Here is a 23,532-nt window from a genome sequence, read left to right as displayed (position 1 = left end):
ACTAAATGATAAGAACAACAAAATTACTTACTTGAGTTGTTCTGGAACAACAGCAACAAATCGAAGAAGATACAATGGCCACAAAAAATTCTACGATGCATATTATTATTCCAAACCATCCGATCGTGTAATAATCATGTATGATATGGTAATGGTATCGCATATGCTGTCAAAGCAAAAAAAAATATTTTTAAAAAGTCATTTAATCAGCACGACATGCAATGTATCAAAACATATAAAGGCGAAAAGATAATCAAGGATAAATATTACCGAAAACCAATGAGTATATCAAGTACATCTATGCGATAGAACATTAACTTTAGAGTCTTAATCAATGTAAAAATTTTACTGAATTTTGGAATGACCTGCAAAAATACAGACTTTTTTTCGTATAATATATATAGACACTTTTATCAATAGGACACACATGAAATTAGTCTTCCTTCGAAGTAATCTCCTTTGCTTGCAATGCACTTGTGGTCCGTTCCAACAACTTCTAGAAGGTCACATGGGAGTCTTCTTATGTGAGCGTGTCACAGCATCCTTCATCACCTCTATTGTCTCATAACGACAACCACTAAGCTTAGGGAATAACCAAAAGTCACAGGGAGCAGGGCCTGGACTATAAGGAGGGTGAAGAACTGTCTTGATGCCCATCTTGGTCAAAGTGTCTGTGATTGAGCACTCAAAAAAAAAAAATAAATAAAACATAAAAATAATTAAATGAATAAAATTCCTGTCGGCGTTTATCCTTTTTTAACAGAATGTTTTTTATTTCCGTTATTTTTGCTAAAAATGTCTCTCTTTGTCACATGTCTGTTATAGCCTGACAAGAGATTCTCCTTCTTCCCACCACAAGCCGCCCGAAGCCATTCATCGCGTTTACACATCCATTTTCTTCAATGTCGACTTTGTTTTTGTCCGAGCAAGTGTTGCAATTTTTCTTCCGTTCCTCTTCTCGGGCACACCTTCTAATTTGCATATGCGCGATTTTCTGTTACTGCTGCTTATCTCTTTGCATGCTGGCCACCCTTTGCTACTGCTGATAATTTCAATATATTCAACAAAAGCACCTTTTATTTCAACGCACCTAATCTGTCGGTAAAGGTTCAAATAGTGATTCCTTGTGAAACATGATGACTACATGACCTCTGTCGCGATTAAAAATTTTGATCAAAAACAAGACCGTCTATCATTGAATTAATTTGTTATTTATCAAAAAAGTAATTGATTTGGAGCCGTAATATATATATATTCCCAAAACTGCCAAATCAGATAAGGAAAAGCGAAAGAGTTTGCTTGATTCAGAAAACGATATAAATGAAATCAATCATTAAGGAATTATCATCTTACCAATTAAGAAAAAGTTCATCCGTATAATGTATTAATAATATGAATACAATTTGAATAATTTTTATGGTGGTGAATTTGGAAAGTGTTGTAGACCCGTGCTAGGGGTCACAAATGAAAGAAACCACAAGTAGTGTTAAGTGTATAAAAATAATATGTATTTATCATTAAGAATACAGGAGCCACTAAACTGGTATGAGAGGAATGTATTCGTACCGGTTAAACATGGTATGGATGTCTTCATCTAGTCTCTGAAACCAGTGATAATCATAGGACTGGTTGATTCCACTTAGTTCACAAATAGGAGTTATTTGTACCCCCACGGCACCCACCTCCCGAGTCTTTCATTCCCCTCAAATGAGTGTATAGCTCTTTTTTCCTGGGATTAATCTCTATCGGGTCGACTATTTTCCTTTTTCTGGAGGACCGATGTTGTCTGGCTACTTGTGGTGTTACCAGGTCGAACGTGTCATATATACATGGTCCATTACCCTTTCTTGTTCAGCAGGAGGTTGTCTTTCATCTGTGATACGTTTCCGAATTTGGTTCAAATGCTTCTTGTCAGTAAATCTTGAACTTCGCACATCATCGTACTATCATTTTTGTGAACCTGGAAAAATACCTCTTTTAAAAAACTGTATTATTCAGTAGTTTCACCTGTTTTGGCAAAAGATTCTCGAAGACAGGCCTAATTTACCTCGCTAACATTAACTCTCTAAGCGACATCTTCGATGGAGCACTTTCAGTTGACGTATTTTGGTAATCTTGTAAAAACTGCTGGAGCGCCTTTTCTGAGGACGTTCCTTTAGCCTTCTTCAATGCTCTTTTCAGCACGTCTATGAACCTCTTTGTCTGTCCGTTCGATCGAGGATGATAGGTTGACGTCGTTATGTGATTAACCTGGAAATCCTCGATGAAACTTTTAAAGTTTGCTGAAGTGAATTGTGTGCCATTGTCTGACACTACAATCGACCACACCAAATCTAGCATACAATTCGTGAAAAAAAAACTGATCGTACAATCCGTCGTTGGACTTTTACATCGGAATACCTCAGGCCGTTTTGAAAAAATGTCTACCACTATTAAATAATAGTTTCCATCAAGTGGGTCTGCGCAATATACGTGTATCCTTGACCATGGGTTGCCAGTTTAGGCCATGGGCTAAATTGTATGGGGACACTTTTGCAGCCAATGTGCATCCCTTACACGACTTTACCGTGCTTTCTATATCAGTGTCCATGCTCTTCCATTAAATGTAGGACCTCATGAGGCTCTCCATTCGAGTGCCCCGTATAGAAATCCTTTAGGGTTTTCTTTTGTAGTGTAGTTGGAATTACAACCCGTTCTCGGTACAACAGTACCTCATTGCACATAGAATAAACTTCCGCCGCAGATTCATCTAATAGAATATTTTGTTTCGTTTCTTTGATGAAACTATCTTCGTTCAGCCTCCCTTACTATATCTTCCAAAGTCACTGGTAGTTCCTTGATCGTATTACACACGATTTGTTTATAGTCATTTTCACTTTGTAGTGATGCTATTGCTGTGTCTTTCAGCGGTTCCTTTGATTTCGGGATTAATCGGGACAATCTCTTTGCGTGACCTAACTTCGTAGATGTAATAAATTCCGTACTGAAGTCGTAATTCAGTAGAATGATCCGCCATCTTTGCAATCTGTTGACTGTGTAAGTTGGCAGACATTTTTTTAGTGCCAATGATAGTTATAAGCGGCTAATGGTCAGTTTGTACTGTAAATGTAAAAATCGGTGCGATTTTGTAACCCCGAATATAATCCCCAGTGCTTCCTTTTCGATTTAAAAGGAATTCTCGCACGCAGTAAAGTTCTCGACACATAGGCGAACGGCTTAGCGGACCCATCCGGCATCTTGTGTTTAATGCATGCCCCGATCCCATAAGAACTTGCGTCGGTAGCGACAATAATCTCTTGTTCTGGATTGAAGTGTGTCAGTGATAAATCTGACGTTAGTACATATTTTAACTTCTTACACGCTGTCTGGTACTCATGCATCTAGTCCTAATTTTTGTCCATTTTCAATAGTACATTCAATGGCGCGCAATTCAGTCATGTTCTTAATGAACGTTTGATAATAGTTCGCGAGCCGTAAAAAAAAAAACTCTGCAATGTAGTTACATCATGAGGCGCTGACATGTCTTTTATTGCTGTTGCCCTATCCGGATCGGGTTTCCTCCCGTCCTTTTTTTTATTATATGACTCAGGTATTTAATTTGTCCAAAGAAAAATTCGCATTTTGCTTCCTTCACTGTGAAACTGTATTCTTTTATTCTTTCAAACACTTAAAATTCATGATCTCTATGTTGTTCAACATTTTGACTACGCATTAGAATAACGTCTAAATTGCCTATTGAGAAATCTAACCCGCTTAGCAAAGTATCGATTATCTGTTGGAAAATTGCAGATGCTACTTTTATACCGAATGATAATCTATTGAATCTAAAATGTCATTTGTGCGTTGAGATACACAGAAGTATCGAGTATTTGTAGGTATGTCTCGCTTAAGTTTATTATTAAAAAAAATACTCCGCCATTTAATTTAGCGAATAGTTCGTCTGGGTTTGGTAGCGGATAGTGATGGTCCTTGAGCGCTGCATTCAATCCGGTAGAGAAATTCGCGCATACCCTAATCTCTTTAGATTTTTTTCACGTATAGTTAATAGGGGTCAAAATCCAAGCGTTTACTAGACTTCCTAATTCTTCTTCAATTTTTTCCCTCGAAGCGAACGGTAGCATTTTGAATATTGGTTTTGGCTCATCCAGTAATTCGAATCTCTCTTATTTTTGTGCAGCCTCCAAGCTTTTCAGAAAAACACACGGAAAAGATCTGTTTTTAGTTTGTCGGCTTCGACCGTTATGTTTTAGACTTTGCAATAAAAACCACTGATTGGCGAGTCCCATAATTCAATTTCCTGAATCCAATCGGTCCCGAATAAATTTGTTGCGTTCCTTAGAACGAACACTTTAAGCTTTTTTGTCGGTCTTTTTTGTGACATATTAATAACTACTTCACCCCCAAAATTTACTTTTTCACCAGTTACAGATCTTGCGACTTTATCTGTCTTTGTCATCCTGGGCTTTCCTATTCTTTTCCACGTGTGAAAATTTATAATCGATAAATCCGACCTTGAATGGAGTTGTAGTTTCACTTCTCTATTTCTGATTCTCACCGTCACATATTCCTTTATGTTCTCTGTTTATGATAGGTCCATTTTTGCAGTTTTACGGAGCTTTTTTAGTTACTTTTGCTCTATAATATGAGGCCTTGTGACCTGCTCGCTTGCATAGATCACACGTTATTGTCCTTTAGTACTGACATGCGTTGTACGCATAAGGCCCTCTACAATTGCTACAAGGGGTCCTAGGATTTTGTCTATCCTGATAAATTTGTGACGCGTTCTTTTTCGTTCTTGGTTTGTAATCACTGGCGGGTGGGTATCCTTTAGTTTTGAAGCGTATCTTTTTTAATGTGAGCGATACCAGCTTCCTCTATGTTTCGGGAAACTTGCTTCACTGCCACGAACCGCTGACAATCTTAAGCCAATTTCTGAAGCGTGAAATCAGGTTCTAATTCCAATTTATTTAGAGCACAAGGTCTAATATAGGTGTTTTTGTGGCTATCAAGCCTTGTGTAGAGTATTAGCCATTTGAAATTGTTCGTAGTTAATGACGATAACTTGAAATCGTCACAGTGCTTATTAACTATAGACGCAAAAGTTGTATAGTCCTGACTCTCCTTACGTGTAAGATTAATGCACTTCCATCTTTTATTGAAAAGGCTTGTCTTTCGGCAGTATATCTCCATTATTAGTTTGACTGCCTCGTTAAACGACAATTCGTTGGTTTTTACTTGATAAAAATAAGTTATGCTCGGATGCACCCAACTTTCGTAAACGAACCCTCTTTTGATTCGTCACTGAACCGCACTCAACCTTGAAAATGTTTTCAAATCTTCTGAAGTATGTCTCAAACATTAGGTGAACTTCCGGGGCATACTGAAATATGTATCAATAGCTGACCAGATCGCATTTGGGGGAGAAAAAGCCGTGCTGGTTTCTTCTCAGCTGTTCTTATTCATTAAAACTTGCGTTATCAAATATTTTTTTTTATTTGAGTGGTTTTCTTGCTCTAAATGTATTTTTTTCAATTCCCTTATTTGTTGGTTCATTTCTCTCTTTAATCTTTCCTGTTTTCTCTCGAAATATTTCATTAAATTTAATTGCTTCTCTTTCATTTGATTTTATTGTCAACTGTTTCTCGTCGTTTTGTTTCTGTGTTGTAAATTGTTATTCTCGGAACCTTCGTTTAAGTTCTTATTGTTGTCTTTTTTAGAATTTTTTCATTTCCAATATCTGTTTTGTTTTTTAGAGGATTTAGAATTACTTAATATGACAAAATGAGGTTTTTTCCAGAAACAAAACAATTCGTTGATTTTCTTATTTCTCCCACTTATTTCTTCGTGTGGCAATTTTCCTGATAAAATAATTCAGCATTTGCGTTGATACAGAAAGTGGTTGATTCAGTTTGCTTTTTTTTTCGATTTTTCGTATCGTGTAGGTACTGGGTTCAATTCCTTGTTAATCCTACACATTTTCCCTTAAAAGGAATTAGTTATTTATCTGTGCAAGAGAGATATAGTATTTATGTAATATTGGCTATATATCTCGATTTTTTTTAACACTGTATTTATTTCGTGCTTAGGAAAATCGTGTTTTTTTTTCTTCTTTTTCTTCGACGTGCAGATCAGAGAAATGTTTATTTTAATTGAATTCAAATCCGACGAACTTTTAATTGTGCGAATATTCGCTTTAGCCAATAAAATATAATATCATTTATTTGCTGTATTTGCGTGAGTTATTTTTTTCCTTTTCCAATTCTAATGTCTTTTAACTATAAGAAGTATTAGCGAGACATACTTTTTAGAACAACAATTTCTTTCACCATTACTTAAGTTTCTTGGCATTTTTATATATAAACAAGATCAAAGTGTAGTATCTGTTCCGGCAGATGCTGCACTTAAGATAATTTGTACCAGTCAATGGAGGGGAAACCCTCTATACTGGGACAATTATTATTTTTGGTAACCAGAGTGACCCCTTTTAGGGGAGCTGGTTTTTACCTCACATTAAAAACGGCCTTGTGCCTAATTTGCTCAGTGGGGGAGCAAATAAACACCATCTGTTCCGGCAGATGCTGCAAGCTATGACTAGCAAAGACCAGATGTGGGGGCAACCCCACATGCCTGACCTTTAACCAGCTCCCATTTCCAACCTCTCGGGAGCTGGTCCCCTTTTCCCCTTCCCCCTCCCTTCACTCCTCACATTAAAAATTGGCCTTGTGCCTAATTTGCTCGGTGGGGGAGAAAATAAATACCATCTGTTCGGGCAGATACTGCAAGCAAAGACCAGATGTGGGGGCAACTCCACATATAAGACCTTGGTCAATGTAGGGGCAACCCTTCATACCAATTGTCACTATCCAACTCCCCTACTCCCCGGGGAGTTGGTCCCCATTTCCCCTTCACTCCTCACATTAAAAATCGGCCTTGTGCCTAATTTGCTCGGTGGGGGAGCAAATAAATACCACCTGTTCCGGCAGATACTGCAAGCTATGACTAGCAAAGACCAGATGTGGGGGCAACCCCACATGCCTGACCTTTAACCAGCTCCCATTTCCCTCCTCTAGCTATGACTATGTGGTATGTATAGGACTGGGTGATTCCACTTTGTACTCAAATAGAAGTGATTTTTAATCCACAACAGAAAGTGACATACAACATATATAAGAAACAGATGATGATGATGATGATGATGATGATGATGATGATTAAAAAAGATAAAATGGATGAATGAATTTACCGTAATAAATTAAACGCTACAAATTCCATGCAATCCACGGGCTGCCCTTTAGAACTATTGTATTAAACATTTACAGAATTTTTTTTTATATTTATAAAAAACATAGTCGTGTAAATGTGCAATGTTTAAAAGGTTAAAACAATTAAATATAGATATTGATGATGATGATGATTATAATGATAATAATTAAATATATATACATATATATATTTAATTATTATCATTATAATCATCATCATCATCAATATCTATATTTAATTGTTTTAACCTTATATATATATATATATATATATATATATATATATATGAATAAACTTACCCCAAAATACGTTGTGATAGAAGCTGTATACATCCCAATTGCTAATCCAGAGAAAATACAAGCTGACAAGATGGCAGTCACCATATAAGCGATCTTCTGCAAGAGAAAAAATAAAACAAACAAAAAAAGAGAAAATAAATAAAGTGTGAGTCAGAAATAATGGAGTAGTCACTAATATTATTAGCGCAATTAATAAAATATATTGCTGTTTAGAGAAGACATTAATAAATGCACGGTTTGTAGAAAAAATATTGTAACTTCTCAAAATGATCAACAGCAGCTATGGAGATAAACGTTAAAAGGAGTAGGAGGAGGAGTGAGAAGTAGAAGTAAAACGTATTAAAAGTGTTTCGTCTGGTGGTATAAAGATGATCATGGATAACACATTTATTAACCAACTTACAGAGTAAATGATAATGCAGAAGCTGTTCCTTGCGTGATGATCTAGAATTTGTGAGACGGAAAGCTTGCTTCCCTCCAAAACAATCGCAAATGACTCTGCATGATAATTTAGTCTACTATATGTTAATTTTATTTACCATCCTAAACAATCCTGATATTGGTTTTTATGATTATATCTTATCTTTTCTGTATAACCCGAATTTCTAAGCGCATTATTATAAAACATGGAGTTTTGATCAAAGGTCTCTTTTTCAGCTGATAACTTAGAGATTCTGGTAGAGATTGAAGGTAATATGGATTTAATTATTGAATTTTTAAAAAAATAATTTTTTCATCAATACCTTTTCAATATTTAATTTTCTTTATACGCTTTACTAAAATATTAACTAAGGACAATAACTTTCCCTTCCTTAGTACAAGAGAAAATCTTCTTTATTTTAGGTATACAAAACATCTTACTGATTAAGTTTTTACTGTATCGAGCCCGTTTTTGGTTAAATTGTGGGTGTTTTACGTGAATGCAACGGCTCTTTGGCCAAAATCATGCGGACTCTTTCAGAATTTGATTTGCATGGGAAGTGATGAAAATGACAATGAGAAAGACAGTGAAATCCAGAACATGAAAATCCATTGGAAACCTATTGGTAATCCATAAAAAAAAACAGAATTATAAACGTCCAGGGTAAAATACAGTTTCAAGAAAAAAACATGAAGAAGTGGGGATTTGTTTTTTTTTAATATAAAATTCTTTTTTTTTTTTTTAAGTAACGGATAAGGAAAATTGAAGTGATAAAATGGAGATTCCAAAGGAAATTGGGAAATGGAAGGGTAAAATGCAAGAGGAAAATTAAAAGAGAAATAAAAACAGAGGAGTGGAAGAAAGAATATTAAGACACCTAAAAAAGAGGAGCGAAAGAAAGATAGACACAGTTGAAGGAGGAGAAGAGTAAGAAAAGGGGGAATCTTTCTAAATCTATTTTTAAAATACACACACACATACATACACACACACACACACACACACACACACACACATATATATATATATATATATATATATATATATATATATATATATATATATATATATATATATCTCCTAACGTCATTTTTTGTTCTATATTTCGCGGTATCACGTGGCAAACTCTGCGGCTGCTTTTCCAATTTTGAACACTCTTCCGCTGTCTTCTCTTGAAAAAGGACTGAAATATATTGAGATTTATAACACAATTGAATACAACAGAAAAAAAGATTACTGTTGTTTAGAGTTAAAATTTGTGTGAAAAAGAAAAACAAACAACAAAAAAAAGAAATTTATTTCTTTTGTTTTCATTTAATTTTACTCTATAAAAAAAATCTCGCATTGTTCTAGGCTTTTAATTTTACCTTATAATTTTCTTCAACAATGCTTCAAGCAAACTACAATCTACTTATATATATATATATATATATATATATATATATATATATATATATTAGAGGTTTTTAAACCTTTTAACCCTATATAAACATTTCTACTTTTCATTGGGAAATATTTTGCCAGGAAGTAAATTATTTTCCTGAAATCGCTGAATCAATTTTCTGCACGAATTTACAATAGTCCCGATGTTATCTCAGGGGTCATAAGTTGTTTACCATGAAAAACTCTTTCGGAGATTGAAACAAAACTTTATATTAAATCATGCCCCCCAGCAGTGTTGCAAATTTAACGCCTCTGATTTTTATATCCACCTGAATGAATCAAAGGTACAAACTGTATTGTTATAATGAGTGAACTTATGCATTCCCGAGCTGAACTTTTATCTCTTTGTTGCAGATATTGACGGTGTGAGACTCTAAGAAAGCAACCCTTACGTCAAAAGCAGAGATACGCAATTTAATTCCTGTCAGAAGTGCATTGAGAATCTAGTGAATATGTAGAAAAATAAATTCTGGAGCACAAAATGTCGCTCGTGTAATCGTACCACTCCCGTTTTCTTAGCTCTTCAACATCTTTAGTTAAAAGAAAAAGGAAGTTTTACTTCTGGAACGACCGTCGAATGTGCATATTGCTATTTTATAAACGAAGTCATTTGAGCCAGATATAAATTATTATGTTATTCATATTAATTCGAATTATGCAAACACAACGAAGTGAAAAAATAGGAGCCATTACTTTTGGTACGATGCTCGGATTTATGTGATAGACCTTCCCATTGATTTAGACGCATAAGCACCTCCACAACAATTAAGTTGTTCGGAAATCCACACATGATTTGTTTAGAGCTGTGAACGCTTTGTACAGGGTGTTCCAAAAGAAGCAGTGCACTGAACACAACAAAGGATATTTATACATTGAAAATGTTTAAATGTAGTTGAAAATGTTTAAATATATTATCATGTTTAAATGGTGTTTAAATATATAAAATGTTTAAATATAGTCCGCTTATATTAAATATTCTTTTGTTTCAGGGACCCTTTGAAAATGGTGCTTACCTTACAAGAAAGGATATTTATTATTGTAAATGTTTTCCGAGATGGTGGCAAATTCACAAAACAAGTGCAAGAGTCATTTCAAGAAAAATTTGGTGCAGAACGTTTGCCGCATCGAAATTGTGTTTCCGCTTCGTTGCATAAGTTCAAAGAAACTGGAAGTGTTCAAGACAAACCCAAAAGTGGCCGCCCAAAAGTCGTTACAGATACATTATTACAGAATGTTACCAACAAACTTCAGCCACGAAAGTCTTTGAGGCGTTTGTCTCAAGAAACTAGGATATCTCTAACATCAACTCACCGAGCAGTGCATCAACTTAAAGCATATTCCTACTGCACTGTTTCTTTTGGAACACCCTGTACAAAATCAACCACACTTTTTGGTACAACTGCTAATCTTTGTCGGTGCAATGACTGCTACAAGACAGATCAAACAATAAATATCAGGTTTTTACATCATTTCCTTCTCCTAGATGCATGAGTTGTATACGGTATAATCACGTTGACACCCCGGTTCTCGTCAGATTGTCGAAGTTAAGCAATTATGAGCCTGGCTAGTACCAGAAGGGTGACCATTTAGAACGACTAGAAGTATCGCGACGTAGAAATTTCCAAGTTGGTGTCTGAAAGCGCGTTTAATTCACTAGAAGATATGCAGGTAGACACACACACACACATATATATACATACATATATATATATATATATATATATATATATATATATATATATACGTACTGCTATAATTGCGTGGGGGGTATTGATATTCAGATTAAAAAGCCCTTAAAAAGAAAATACAATTTTGTTATACATGGGTCATGCAATTCCATTCATCTGCAAAAGATCTATCTAATTTGCATACATTTTTAAACATTTATTGTAATTAGATTCCTATTAGTTTTTTCGGTTTTCTAATGGGATGATCATTTTTTGTTAACTATTGCGTGTAATTATATTCATGCAGATATTATCTATGATTCATACTTGCGTAATATTTGCGTAAAAAGGTTGTATTAAACACAAACCTCTTTCATATATATCGTTGTTAAAGAAAATTGCTTACCAAATTCTAAAGGGCAAGATGTGAGAAAGAATGGCAGCAATATCGCAAGCATTCAAGATAACTAAGGTCAACGATTTAGGATTTCGAGAGAACGGAGTTTGAATTTACTGTCATAAGCGGTTCTTTTCGTACAGGCACTTTTATTGATGGTACACATATGAAACTATATTGCCCTTCGAAGGGATCTCCTCCGTGTATGAGCGTGTCAATGACCCTAGTCACAACCTCTGTCCTCTCTCCAATTGTCTCATAAGTACAGCCTCTAATGTTTTACTTGAGCTTAGGGAATAACCAAAAGTTACAGGAAGCAAGGACTGGGCAATATAGAGTGTAGGGAACTGTCTTGAGTCCAATTTTGGTCTAATAATATGTGAAAAGGATGAAGCACTCTTGAGACAAACTTTGCGCAAATCTTCCGCATCTCCAGTTCCTCATTAGTAATTGTGCGTACAGTTCCCACGTTGACATCAAACTGTATGCTTTATATTTGTAGACACACGGCGGGCTTTATCTATGAAATTCATTATTTTGCCAATAAACTCTGGTGTTCTGACTTCCTTACTCCTCCCACAAATTTCATCATTACTCACAGCCTGCTTGCTTTCCTTGAACTTCGTATGCTACTCAAAAACTGATGCTTGATTCTTGCAAGATGGCCCAAAAGCAGTCTGAAGCATTCCATACCTTTCTGCGACATTTCCCAAGGTTTCCACGGCATTCTATTTCTTTATATATTCTTCTCACGTCTCGATAGCATTTTTGAAATTCACCAGCTGTGATAATCTGGCTTTAGTACGGTGTATTCCATTTGCTGCTGCATCTGTTTATTTTAACCTGAAATCATAAAAATTGGCCGGTCATCTCATGGGATGTATAACCATAACATACCGAATTTGCAGGAGTCTATGACAATTGTAAATCCTTTTACAAAAAGGTCTGGAAACTTATTGAAGGCACCTATGTCATTTCAGAGTAGGATAGATTGTGAAGCTTTGCGGTTGAGGGAGGAGGAGGAGGAGGAGGGGAGAAGGGAGAAGGAAATTTTTTGTTTACGTGTTTGTATACGTGCATGCGCGTAGTTCTGAAAGAAAAAAATAACAACTCACAAGTTGTCGGGTTGTCTCATCTGCAAACTTTTTTATTCCAGCTGCGATACCAATTATTCCAACGAAACAAATCTGAAAAATAGTAATTATCGAATATCACAAAAATTATTGTCAAAAACTTGTGGAGCAGGAAAAATACTTAAATAATTAGGCAGCAAATAATTTACTTTTGTAATCTATGTATATTAGTAATACTACAGCGATGAAATACTCTTTAAGAAAATGTATGTAGGACTTACGGGACCTGTGAAAATTCCACGACGGCATATTCCAGATGTAATAAATTGCTGTTGTGCATTCTGTTGACGTTCAGCGTGAATGAAGACCCCGCGATAGTATTGTACCCCTTTTATTAAAACTGTAAAAGTATTTATCTAAGTAATCTAAGTAATGTAGTGTCAGAATATATCTGGTTATTATCGTTTATCTCCAATATCCATATAGGTTGGTTGGTTAGTTGGTTGGTTTTGTATTACGGCATATCAATCCATTTCAGGTTATTTAATGCCGAATCCAGTTATATTGAATAAACTATTTTTAATAAAATATTTTTTTCAAGTCGGTTTCTATTTAACCCATAGTTGGAACCCTGACAGGTACTACTACTCCGGGTCAGAATGGATATGGGAGCAATGACAATTAAAGGGTGACTCGACACTCCCCAAAAGCTCGCAAGCTAGGCCCTCACCATCGGATAAATTTTAAGCTCATATGCAGGACCAATCATTTCATTATATGGATGTCCAACACGAATGGAAATTCCACGATATGATTATATAATCTTTAGACAGATACTAACCTTTGATCCTTACCAGAGGAAAAAAAGTTTTAGTTTAGTTTCACGTGCGACCTAAAAGCAATACCATTTTTTTTTATCAATTGCTTTTACATTGAATTTTCGGTGACCGAGAAATCCTATTTATTAAAATTGAGGGCTAGAATGCGATAACATACTACGAACATTAAATGAGAGTCCTTATATACTTTTTTCTTTAATGAATAGAATCTCTCGATCAAATTATTTATAATCTAGAAATCGTGACATACGTACGTACGTTTAATATATGGATTCAAAAGAAAGCACGCGTACTTTTATTTACTTACTAGTATCATATAGACTATCTTTGAAAACAATTTGTGGTAATCTCTGGAGTCTGAGTGATAACAAGTATCCCAAATTTTCAAGTACTCTCCACCACTTTTGATGACTTTCCAGATGAATTTGCTTTATCGCAACAGCCGATTACTATTGATTTTATATTGACAGCGACAATTGGTTTTTACTGGAATTTGATTGACAATAAGCCTCCCCAAGGTCCCAATCCTCTTTAGACTAATATAGCGGAAGTCTTACTAGTGTTTTCTCTCCTCGTTTTTCCTTCCTCCTTGACCTTCACTAAATAGTGTGGTTCCAGTTTATGATACACACACACACACACACTCCTACATATATATATATATATATACATATATACACACATATGTATATATATATGTGTTTGTGTGTGTGTGTATGAGCAAAATGGTTTAATTGTTATAATGAATGTAAAAATTAATGTTATAGTTATAATAAGATAAATCTATTGTAAATCTACTAAGATAAACTGTATATGTTCTTAATATATATACTCATTAAATTAACGCCTATAAATTCATTTCGGAATTATCAGTTAAATCTAATAAAAAAATAAATAAATAAATAAAAATAAAATAAATAATTTAACAAAAAATAAATTTTAAAAAATTTAAAAATAGGAGGTAATTAAAGTACATAGGAGAGGAGGTTTAAAGTATAAGGAAAACCTGCATTGTGTGTGGTCTATAATTTGTAGGACTAAACAATATTTATAAATCTTATTAACTTGAATTAAAATTAGAATTAGTTTTAACTTCCATATACATTTATTTAATCATAATTAAAATAACATTTTATGAGAGGGAGAAACCCTGAAGGATACTTACTAGAGAATTTGGATATATACAATGATAAAAAAGTATGCTTAAATAAGGAACAAATTCGTAAAATGTTTATTAAAACAAGATTGTTGTATGTAGAATTGAGTAAAGTTTGTTAAATATAAAATTACAATATCACTTTCAATATAAATACTAATGATGGTGCTGATATTGATAACAATATGAATAAATATATAAATAAATAAATAAAAATTAAAATAAATGTAAGAAACTAATTAATTTACAATTCAACATTAGCAGATATGAAGTATAACGTAATAACTTATGATTATCGATTGAAATAATCTGTAATACTAGCATTTTGAATTGGAAAAATTAGTGAATTAATTCATAATATAAATCGATTTAACTTTTTAACCATAATATTGAATGAAAGACATTAAAACTGTATTAAAACTACTTATTAGTTAAATATGGATCTCTATGCGTTGTAAAAATTAAAAAATAATAATAAATGTAAGTAGAGTTAATTTCGTTAGATTTGTTCCAAGGGAGGTAACTCTGCTTCACTTTATTAAGTAAATTTAATTATTGACAATTATGATATAAAGGAGCTTTCAGATCATTTTTAAACTTAACAAAACGTAAGTATAGTTTTTGAATTGTACGAGTTTAAAAATTATAATTGTAAGGATTAAGGAGTTTGATTTTAATAGCTAATAGATTTGAATTATGTATGGTTTTCAATTCCGGTCAATTGATTAGTTATGATAAATGACTGAAATGATCAATCGTTTTTGTTTAGCTTAGTTTAGTTTCGTATATACACACATGTATAATAGTTCATAATTTGTTGATAATATTTTCATAAGTATGTATACGTAACTTAGAATTAATAAATTTACTAATTATTATGATATACATGAATTATAATTAATAACTTTACTTATTATTAAATAGAACATTTTGGTAAAATATTCATAAATTAATTAAAATTGTTAGTACCAATAATTGGGTGTAATGACTTTGTTTAATAAAAATTCAATATGGCGTAAAGGAAAAATATAAAGGTAACTGCATGTTCTCTTCCAATTTTCGGATTTTTACCATGTCAAATCACATTTCAATTCCTTTTGACGAATTGGTTGTTGCTATTATTTCTGATGAGTTTAGGGCATAATAGATTCACTGATTGATATAATAATTAAGTGATTGATTTTGCGCTACGAAACAGATACTGTCAAGAATTGTATAAGTCAATTGAATTAAAGGAATAAATTATAAGATGGTCAACACCATGACTTTTGGAATATAACTTTTTTCTCATTTATTCTCTAAAGTGCTCTGTAATTACATTGAGCTTCTTATATGAGGAGTGAAATATATATATATATATATATATATATATATATATATATATATAATAAGAAAATATATTTCTACAGAAATATATATATATATATCTAAATATTTCTTTCTTCCTAAGTTTTGGTTTCGGTTTTGATTCGAGCTGACGCACTCAAGTCATATGCATAGATATTTTTAAAATTTTGAAATCACAATTTTAAAATATATAAGAATTGATAGAAAATTGATTCTAAAATAATACATACGAAATCTGCAAGAACTAAAATATCATATTTAAGCGTATTTTACGACCGGGCTATGCTAGGCGTCCTTCCTAGCTTAGATAAATATTTTGGTAGTTTTAACAAAAGAGCTACAATAAATCAGGACATCTCTATTTACGCTGAACATCCACAAAATGCCAACATCAGTATATTACATATGAAAGAGCCCGCTGTGAAATTTCCATGTGTCCTGCTAGTTAACAATATTATTATTATTATTATTATTATTATTATTATTATTAATATTAATATTAACATTATTATTATTATTATTATTATTATTATTATTATTATTATTATTATTTAGATATTCAAGCTGTACCTTAATAATTCCGTCGTTCCTTACATGCAAATCTTACGCAAAATTTAAAAAGAAACTCTTGTCAATATAATTATGCAATTGATACTGGTGTTCATTTTTCTTAAACATTCCAATTACAATTGGAATAATGTTGACTTCGTAATATTTACATAGACGAAGTTATTCTCATTTCAGATTTTTATTTTTATTTCTTTATTCATGTTCTTTCTCTTACTCTGGTATCGAAAGGACAGACTATGTCAATGATTGGGCAAGTTCTCTTTGTTTGTGTAAAGAAATTATACCAGGTTAAGAATGTTCGAGAAACTTATCAGTTTGTATGTCAATGTCCCAAAGAATTTAAATTGTTGTTTTCTTGTACCAAATCTGGTTTATTCTTATACCACTTCTCATTGTGTTATAATTCATAAAGTTTGCATATATTCTAGTGTAGGAACAGAACGACTTTGTCTTGTCTGCATAGGGTATTTCTGATATAATATATGCTAAGGTGTCTTCTCTTTCATTACACAATCTGCACATCCATGATTTTGTAATTTTCGATGTAGTGTTTGGTGGATCTAATGCGAGTTGCTGATTCCTGGGATTCCACACTACCTTCCAAAACACGGAAGCACGCAAAATTTACGGAAGAACTTACAACAAATTTGCTAATGAAACTGAATAAGGGCAATCCTCTTAACTTACTACAAAATGTTGTTTTATTTTGGTGTCTTAAATTCGCCCACCCACTTTTTGGTTGATGAGAAGATGCATATTCGAACTCAATCATTATTGTCAATCATTATTGTCAATTATAAATAAAATGAATATCGTTCTCGAAACGATGGTACGCTGCAGTTTATTTTGTTTGTTTTACGTATTGAAACTGATTTATAATTTACAATTATCAATCTTTATAATAAATATTTATATGTGCATATATATATGTGTGTATATATATATATATTGATGATATATATATGTATATATTGATTATATATATATATATTGATGATATATATATATTGATGAGATATATATATATATATATATTGATCATATATATATATATATATATATATATATATATATATATATATATATTGATCATATATATATATATATATATTGATCATATATATATATATATATATATTGGGTATATATATATATTGACGATATATATATATATATATTGATGATATATGTATATATTGATGATATATATATATATATATATATATATATATATATATATATATATATATATATATATATATATATATAAGTTTTAAAAAGTATACGTGGAGTCATTATTAGAATTTGGAGAAAGATCGCTGTGGGAGAAAAAAGTAAACAAGAAAAATAGTCAAAAGTCTATTCGACAAAAAAAAACTCGAAGTACCTTTAGTCCGACACTTGTCAAGAGATTACGTCGTCAACGATTAAAATAAAAGAATTTACGCATAATTTAAAATGGAGGCGAAGGGAGGAATGAAACATAAAATATATAAAACTACACGGGGTGAATTAAAGGAATAAACAGCCCGTGATTTATCGTTCATATTTCAGAACCTAGGAGGAAATTTTAAAAAAATAGCTTGCCTGCAAATAATTCCAGAAACAAGAAATAATGACGCAATGTAGACATACTTTTTGTTTGTTTAAACAGATTTGATTTTTGCCTTTAGAGCGATATTTTGCGCATTAGTAAAATTACGGTCTCAAATATATTAAGATGCTGTTTGGGAGGGCCTTGTGTACAATTCGAAACAGACACCCGAATACGCTTCACCACATGCTTTATTGTCATGGAAGTGCGCACTAATTGATGACTCATTAATATGAGGGCGCCCGGATGTGCTCCGAAAATGCCCGGATTTGTTCAACACTGTATTTATTCCAGACCCCCAAGACTTTCGAAAACATGCAGGGATATGCTGTGCCAATCTGACCCCCAGACGTTGAAACATACGACCCACATAGTCACGATCACTCTGACATTTAAATTGATATACAACTAAACTTTTAGTAGTGCGGGAAGTGTATCTTTCTTAAAAGCTGGGAAGGCAGTTTTAGTGCCGAACATCACACGAGGCTGCACCGCATAGAAACAGTGAGATACAACCGAAGTAATTTTATCGAACAACCTTATACTCATAGGATCAATATAAGGGAGTTTAAGATAAACTGAACACTTAGCCGGACCAAACAAAGTTGGTATTAAATTTTGACAAAGCTTGGCAAACATGCTTAGAGATTATACCACCAGGGAAACCATTTTTCGCAAGGATATCAGTTATCATCTTCAATTCTTTATCAAGTTTGCTAGTAGAGCAAATCATGAGGGCACGGTTTATATTCATGAGTCATCAATTAGTGCGCACTTGTGTGACAATACAGCATTTTTTATCATTGTACCCGGTCCAAACAACATCAATATTTTGGAGGCTGTAACTGTAATAATGCGCAAACAATCGCTCTGTAGGCAAAAGGAGCCGTCGCATAAATTAGACCTGTTTTAAGAGCTTTGATTTACTAAACAAAAAACGACAAAAAATGCCTACATGCGTCATTATTTCTTGTTTCTGCATTTATTTGCAGGCTAGTTTACTTTTTATTTCTTTTTTTATTATTTCGCCCTAAGTTCTGAAATATGGACAGTATATCACGGGTTATTCATTCATTTAATTCACCTCGTGTAGTTTTATAATATTTTTTTGTTTCACCCCTTCCTTCGCCTTCATTGTCAATTATGTCTAAATTGTTTCATTTTAGTCGCTGCCGACGTAATCTCTTGACAAGTGTCGGACGAAAGGTACCTCGAGTATAATCCTTATCCCTTAGTTACAAAGGAAATCTATGCATCTACGAAGTGGGAGAATTTGTTGCTGAAATTTTTTTTAAATAGTATTGGAGATAAAACAATTCGATTAGTATGAGATGAAGATACTGCAGATATTGTTTACTTACCCAAAAGCCTGCAAAAAGTGCCCCCATGAAATAGTTTCGGATGTAAGGTCCTATCGCTAAGCCAACAATGGCGGTAATAGTAGCGGCCACACCAATAAAACAATGCAAACCTCCTGTCACCAACATGCCAACGTACGCGTAACCAGGGATCATTGTGCCTGGTTAGTATTCCTTTCCTTGCTCGTGTGTGAAATGAAAAAGAAAGCTGCAAACAAAGAGCAAAACGGGTTTAAGTTAATCAACATTTATTATTATTTATTGCTGTCAGTTCGATTTAAACGTGTATTGTGTCTTGTTTCAAGTTCGAAAAGTTTATGTCAATGTCAGCATGTATTTTATGAATAGTTGAATGGGATTTGTTCCAATTTGCTTGACCGTCCGTATATCTCTATAAAGATAAGGAACATGTATCTACTCGAACGCTTTAGTTCGATTATTTCCATTCAAAAATTAACTTAGTTTCATTTTGATTTACATTTTTATATTTTTCCGTTTCTCCGTTGTTTATTTAATTTTTTGTTTGCTCAATCATAAGGTGCCTTTTATAAGTTTCCAGGCGTTTTTTTGTACAAGTATTTAAAATTATCGTAGATACTTGAAAATCCAGTATAATATTGCGATATATATTATGAGATAACTGACCAATGTTTATGATTTCAGGTTCAAATGGATAGCTACAATAGGAATTAAAATACACCCTACTAAAGCCTGATTGTCACAATGAATAAGTCCTCTGTGGAATTTCCACAGGTCCCACTAGTTTTATCATAATATTTAGATTAGCTGTTTTGTTATACATCATATGGACTCTTTTGGGGTTTCTTAATGCAAATTCCAGTCATTAGGAAGGAAAAACTTTTATGCTTCTTTTTTTACATAGGCATCACCACTTATCAATGCTCAGAGACCACTCGAGGATAAGGGTTAAGAGTATAGAGTAGTCAATTTGACAATATAGTAATCGTTAGTAATGGAAATTCGGTAAATTTGTTAAGTGGAACGGCTAATCAAAAACTTGTTTACGTTGGACTTGAAGACAATCAGATTGTAGTCAGCTGGAAAGCAGGAAAACGGAAGACATTTCCACAGGCGTGCACTTCTAAGAAAGAAGCTCCATTCATGGAATCTACGTTTAGGCTTAGGCACTGATAAAGAGTGGGGGGATTATTGATAGTGTGTTCAGCTAGATGAGTGTTTCTTGTGAAAGTTTGGCGAGAGGAGACCATAGATTGAAGCTCGGTCGACCACTTGCCATGAAAATAACGATAAAGCAGAGACAAACTCGCAACATCTCTTCTGTGAGATAGAGGTTGCGGGGAAGAGAAAAAGGCATCTACGAGGCTACGAAATCTATTTTGAACTTTATCAAGACAGGACAAGTCCTTTATAGCAGTTCCTGCCCAGATGTGGCAACAGTACTCCATCCTTGGCCGTAACTGGCTCTTATATATAGAGAGAGTTGCATCAGCAGTGAGATATCTACTGCATCGATGGAAGGATCCCACCATTTTTTCCAGCGGCCTTGGCAACAGATTTGATATGCGTGTTCCATTTCAGATCGGAAGTAAAGGTCAAACCCAGAATCTTGTCAAAACATGAGGCCTACCCAAGATGAGAACCATTCATTTCAATTGATGCCAGATATACTCCAAATATTAATTCCTATCTTCAAATATTTATTCCGTGGTGTTTGGGTGGATTGTTTTGTTTTACGGCTTATCAACTACGTTCGGGTCAAATTGTGTTATTTTTGTAAAATATTTTAGACTTCAGTTCTTTACATTTTTAAATATTTAATCATATTGTTTGGTTTGATTTGGATTGGGTCTTTTGTAGAGCAAAATTGTTGCTTCTGTTTTGTCTTTGCAGAACACAACTGAGTTTTGCAAATGTAAAGGGAAAGAGGACTAATTTTAATGTTTAACAAGGAAGGCAACATCTTCAGACAGCCTGTGGTCGAATCAGAAAGAAATGTACATATGCTATATCACTGCATTGGTTTAATATGTATTTTGTCGATCTTTGCTTTGATGTCGTTGGTTCTTATCGAGTTATCTTGCGCTGCAGTCATTAGGGATTCAGTTTCGCTGTTTACGTGTCCTTTTCTCATCCATGTCCAAGTGGTTTCGTTATTATTATTATTATTATTATTATTATTATTATTATTATTATTATTATTTACTCACTATGAGTACTTACGCAAGACATCATCAAAGATTGCTCTTTGAGAACAAATTGTGGTATATCCTGGAGTACTCTCCCCATCATTAGATAACATTTGCTTAAAAAATGCGTTATCGCAACATCCGCTTACAATTGATTTCTCGTTGGCGGGGACCAATTGACCTTCACTGGAATTTGGGTGGCAATAAGCCTCTCAAGGTCCCAGTCTGATTTGCACTCATCAAGCGGAGGTCTGGCTAGTGCTTTCATTTCTTAGTCTTTTCATAGTGCTTGACTCTCATTATTTGGTGTGGTGCGCGTTTATGGTGACACAAAAAGGGCGGTATCTTACAATTATACAGTTTCAGTTTTTATGATTGCATGTGATGTTTCTTTGTGTTTTGCATCTGTAGCCGTTTCTACGTCCAGTTTGTCTGTAGTTTATGCATGATGTTGGTCTCCACATTCAAGGGTTTTCCTTAATATTTCTGTAGTTTTCCTTAATGGAAATCATTTTATCTTCTCTGCTATCCCTCTTATTCCAATCTCTCTCATTCTTTTTTCAAAGTTTTTCGGTATCGTTCCTGGCACTCCTACTATTAGTGGTGTTATCTTTACTTTCTTCATTTTCGGATTAGAGTTTCAGCTCTCTACCCAGTTCCGTGTATTTGCTTCGCTTCTGAGTTTTCTTGATCTTGACTCTGTGTCTGCTGGAACGGCAAAATCTACATCATCATCATCAGTATTATTATTATTATTATTATTATTATTATTATTATTATTATTATTTATCACTGTTATTATTATTTATCATTGTTATTATTTACCATTGCTATAAGCTCTGCTTAAAAATATATTTAGCTTTTTATATGTAAAACTATTCTGTGTTTATTCAGCTCAGTTCTGAATTAAGTAACTTTTGGAATTTATAAAATAAAATCACCATCAGAATTTTCGAATATATGAGCTGCCCTCAATAAGGTTCCAGACATTTTTGTACAGGCATCTAGAATTGTCGTTCACTCTTGAACATTCAGTATGTTATCGCTATACATATAGGAGGACTGACCAATTTTTATGATTTCAAGTTCAAATGAACAGCTTCAGGAGGAATTGGAATACTCCCTGATAAAGCTTGTCACAGCTGGTGACTTTCAAAAGTGCAATATGGGCGTGAGGACAATTTAGAAAGGAGGATATGCAATAAAATGTCGCTTTAAACTTGGGGAAAATGCGACATAAACTTATGAAATGCTTCAAACTGCTTTTGGTTCATCTTGCATGAATCAAGCATCGGTTTCCGAGTAGTATAAGAGATTCAAGGAAGGCAAGGAGTCTGTGAAGGATAATGGGAGGTGAGAGTCAGAACAGAGGAGTTGATTGGCCAAATAAAGAATTTCATGGATAAGGACCATCGTGTGTCCATAGAGACAATAAGTGCACAGTTTGATGTCAGTGTGGGAACTGTACACACAATTATTCGCGAGGAACTGAAGATGAGAAAGATTTGTGCAAAGTTTGTCGCATGGATGCTCAGAGAAAATCAGAAAGACGTTATTATATGAAAGCAGGGAAATTGTCAAGTTGATCATTTCAGATTTCGCAGTTCCTGACGTTTTGATGATCTGCGAATAATGCTAGATCTACTGCAATGATCGAAAGACCAAGAGACAGAGTTCCTAATAGGAGCTCACTGGCTCTCTTAGACTCAAGAATGCCAGAGGAAATCCACCTTGAAACGTAAAACAATCCCTTTTTTTATAGCACGGGTACGATTCACATGCACTGGGTCTCCGCGGGACATATAGTCAACAAATAATACTATCTTCAAGAAACGTAGGTCAACTTCGTATCCTCGAATCTTTAATTATTTCAAAAAATACTCCCACACTAAACAATAGACTGGAATTGAGCTCCGCTTTTATTATCATAATAATAA

General features: G+C 33.6%; 1 protein-coding gene across 2 annotated transcripts in view; it reads right to left on the bottom strand.

Annotated features, from left to right (window-relative positions):
• LOC145256275 (uncharacterized) overlaps positions 1-23,532 on the bottom strand; it is a 59,541-nt gene that overhangs the window by 6,479 nt on the left and 29,530 nt on the right. For both annotated transcript variants that reach the window (XM_080114959.1, XM_080114958.1), the window contains exons 2-5: positions 19,431-19,635; positions 12,606-12,677; positions 7,563-7,658; positions 32-166 (exon numbers count right to left, since the gene is read on the bottom strand). In XM_080114959.1, the coding sequence (XP_079971085.1) occupies positions 32-166; positions 7,563-7,658; positions 12,606-12,677; positions 19,431-19,583 (456 nt within the window). In that variant the 5' untranslated portion in view covers positions 19,584-19,635. The remainder of the gene's footprint in view (positions 1-31; positions 167-7,562; positions 7,659-12,605; positions 12,678-19,430; positions 19,636-23,532) is intronic.

The sequence above is a fragment of the Euprymna scolopes genome, chromosome 32, assembly GCF_053919585.1.
Source record: "Euprymna scolopes isolate OS-2025 chromosome 32, ASM5391958v1, whole genome shotgun sequence".
NCBI lineage: Eukaryota > Metazoa > Mollusca > Cephalopoda > Sepiida > Sepiolidae > Euprymna > Euprymna scolopes.
Note: the sequence above shows the minus strand (reverse complement) of the source record. Positions and strands in the feature narration are given on the sequence as shown.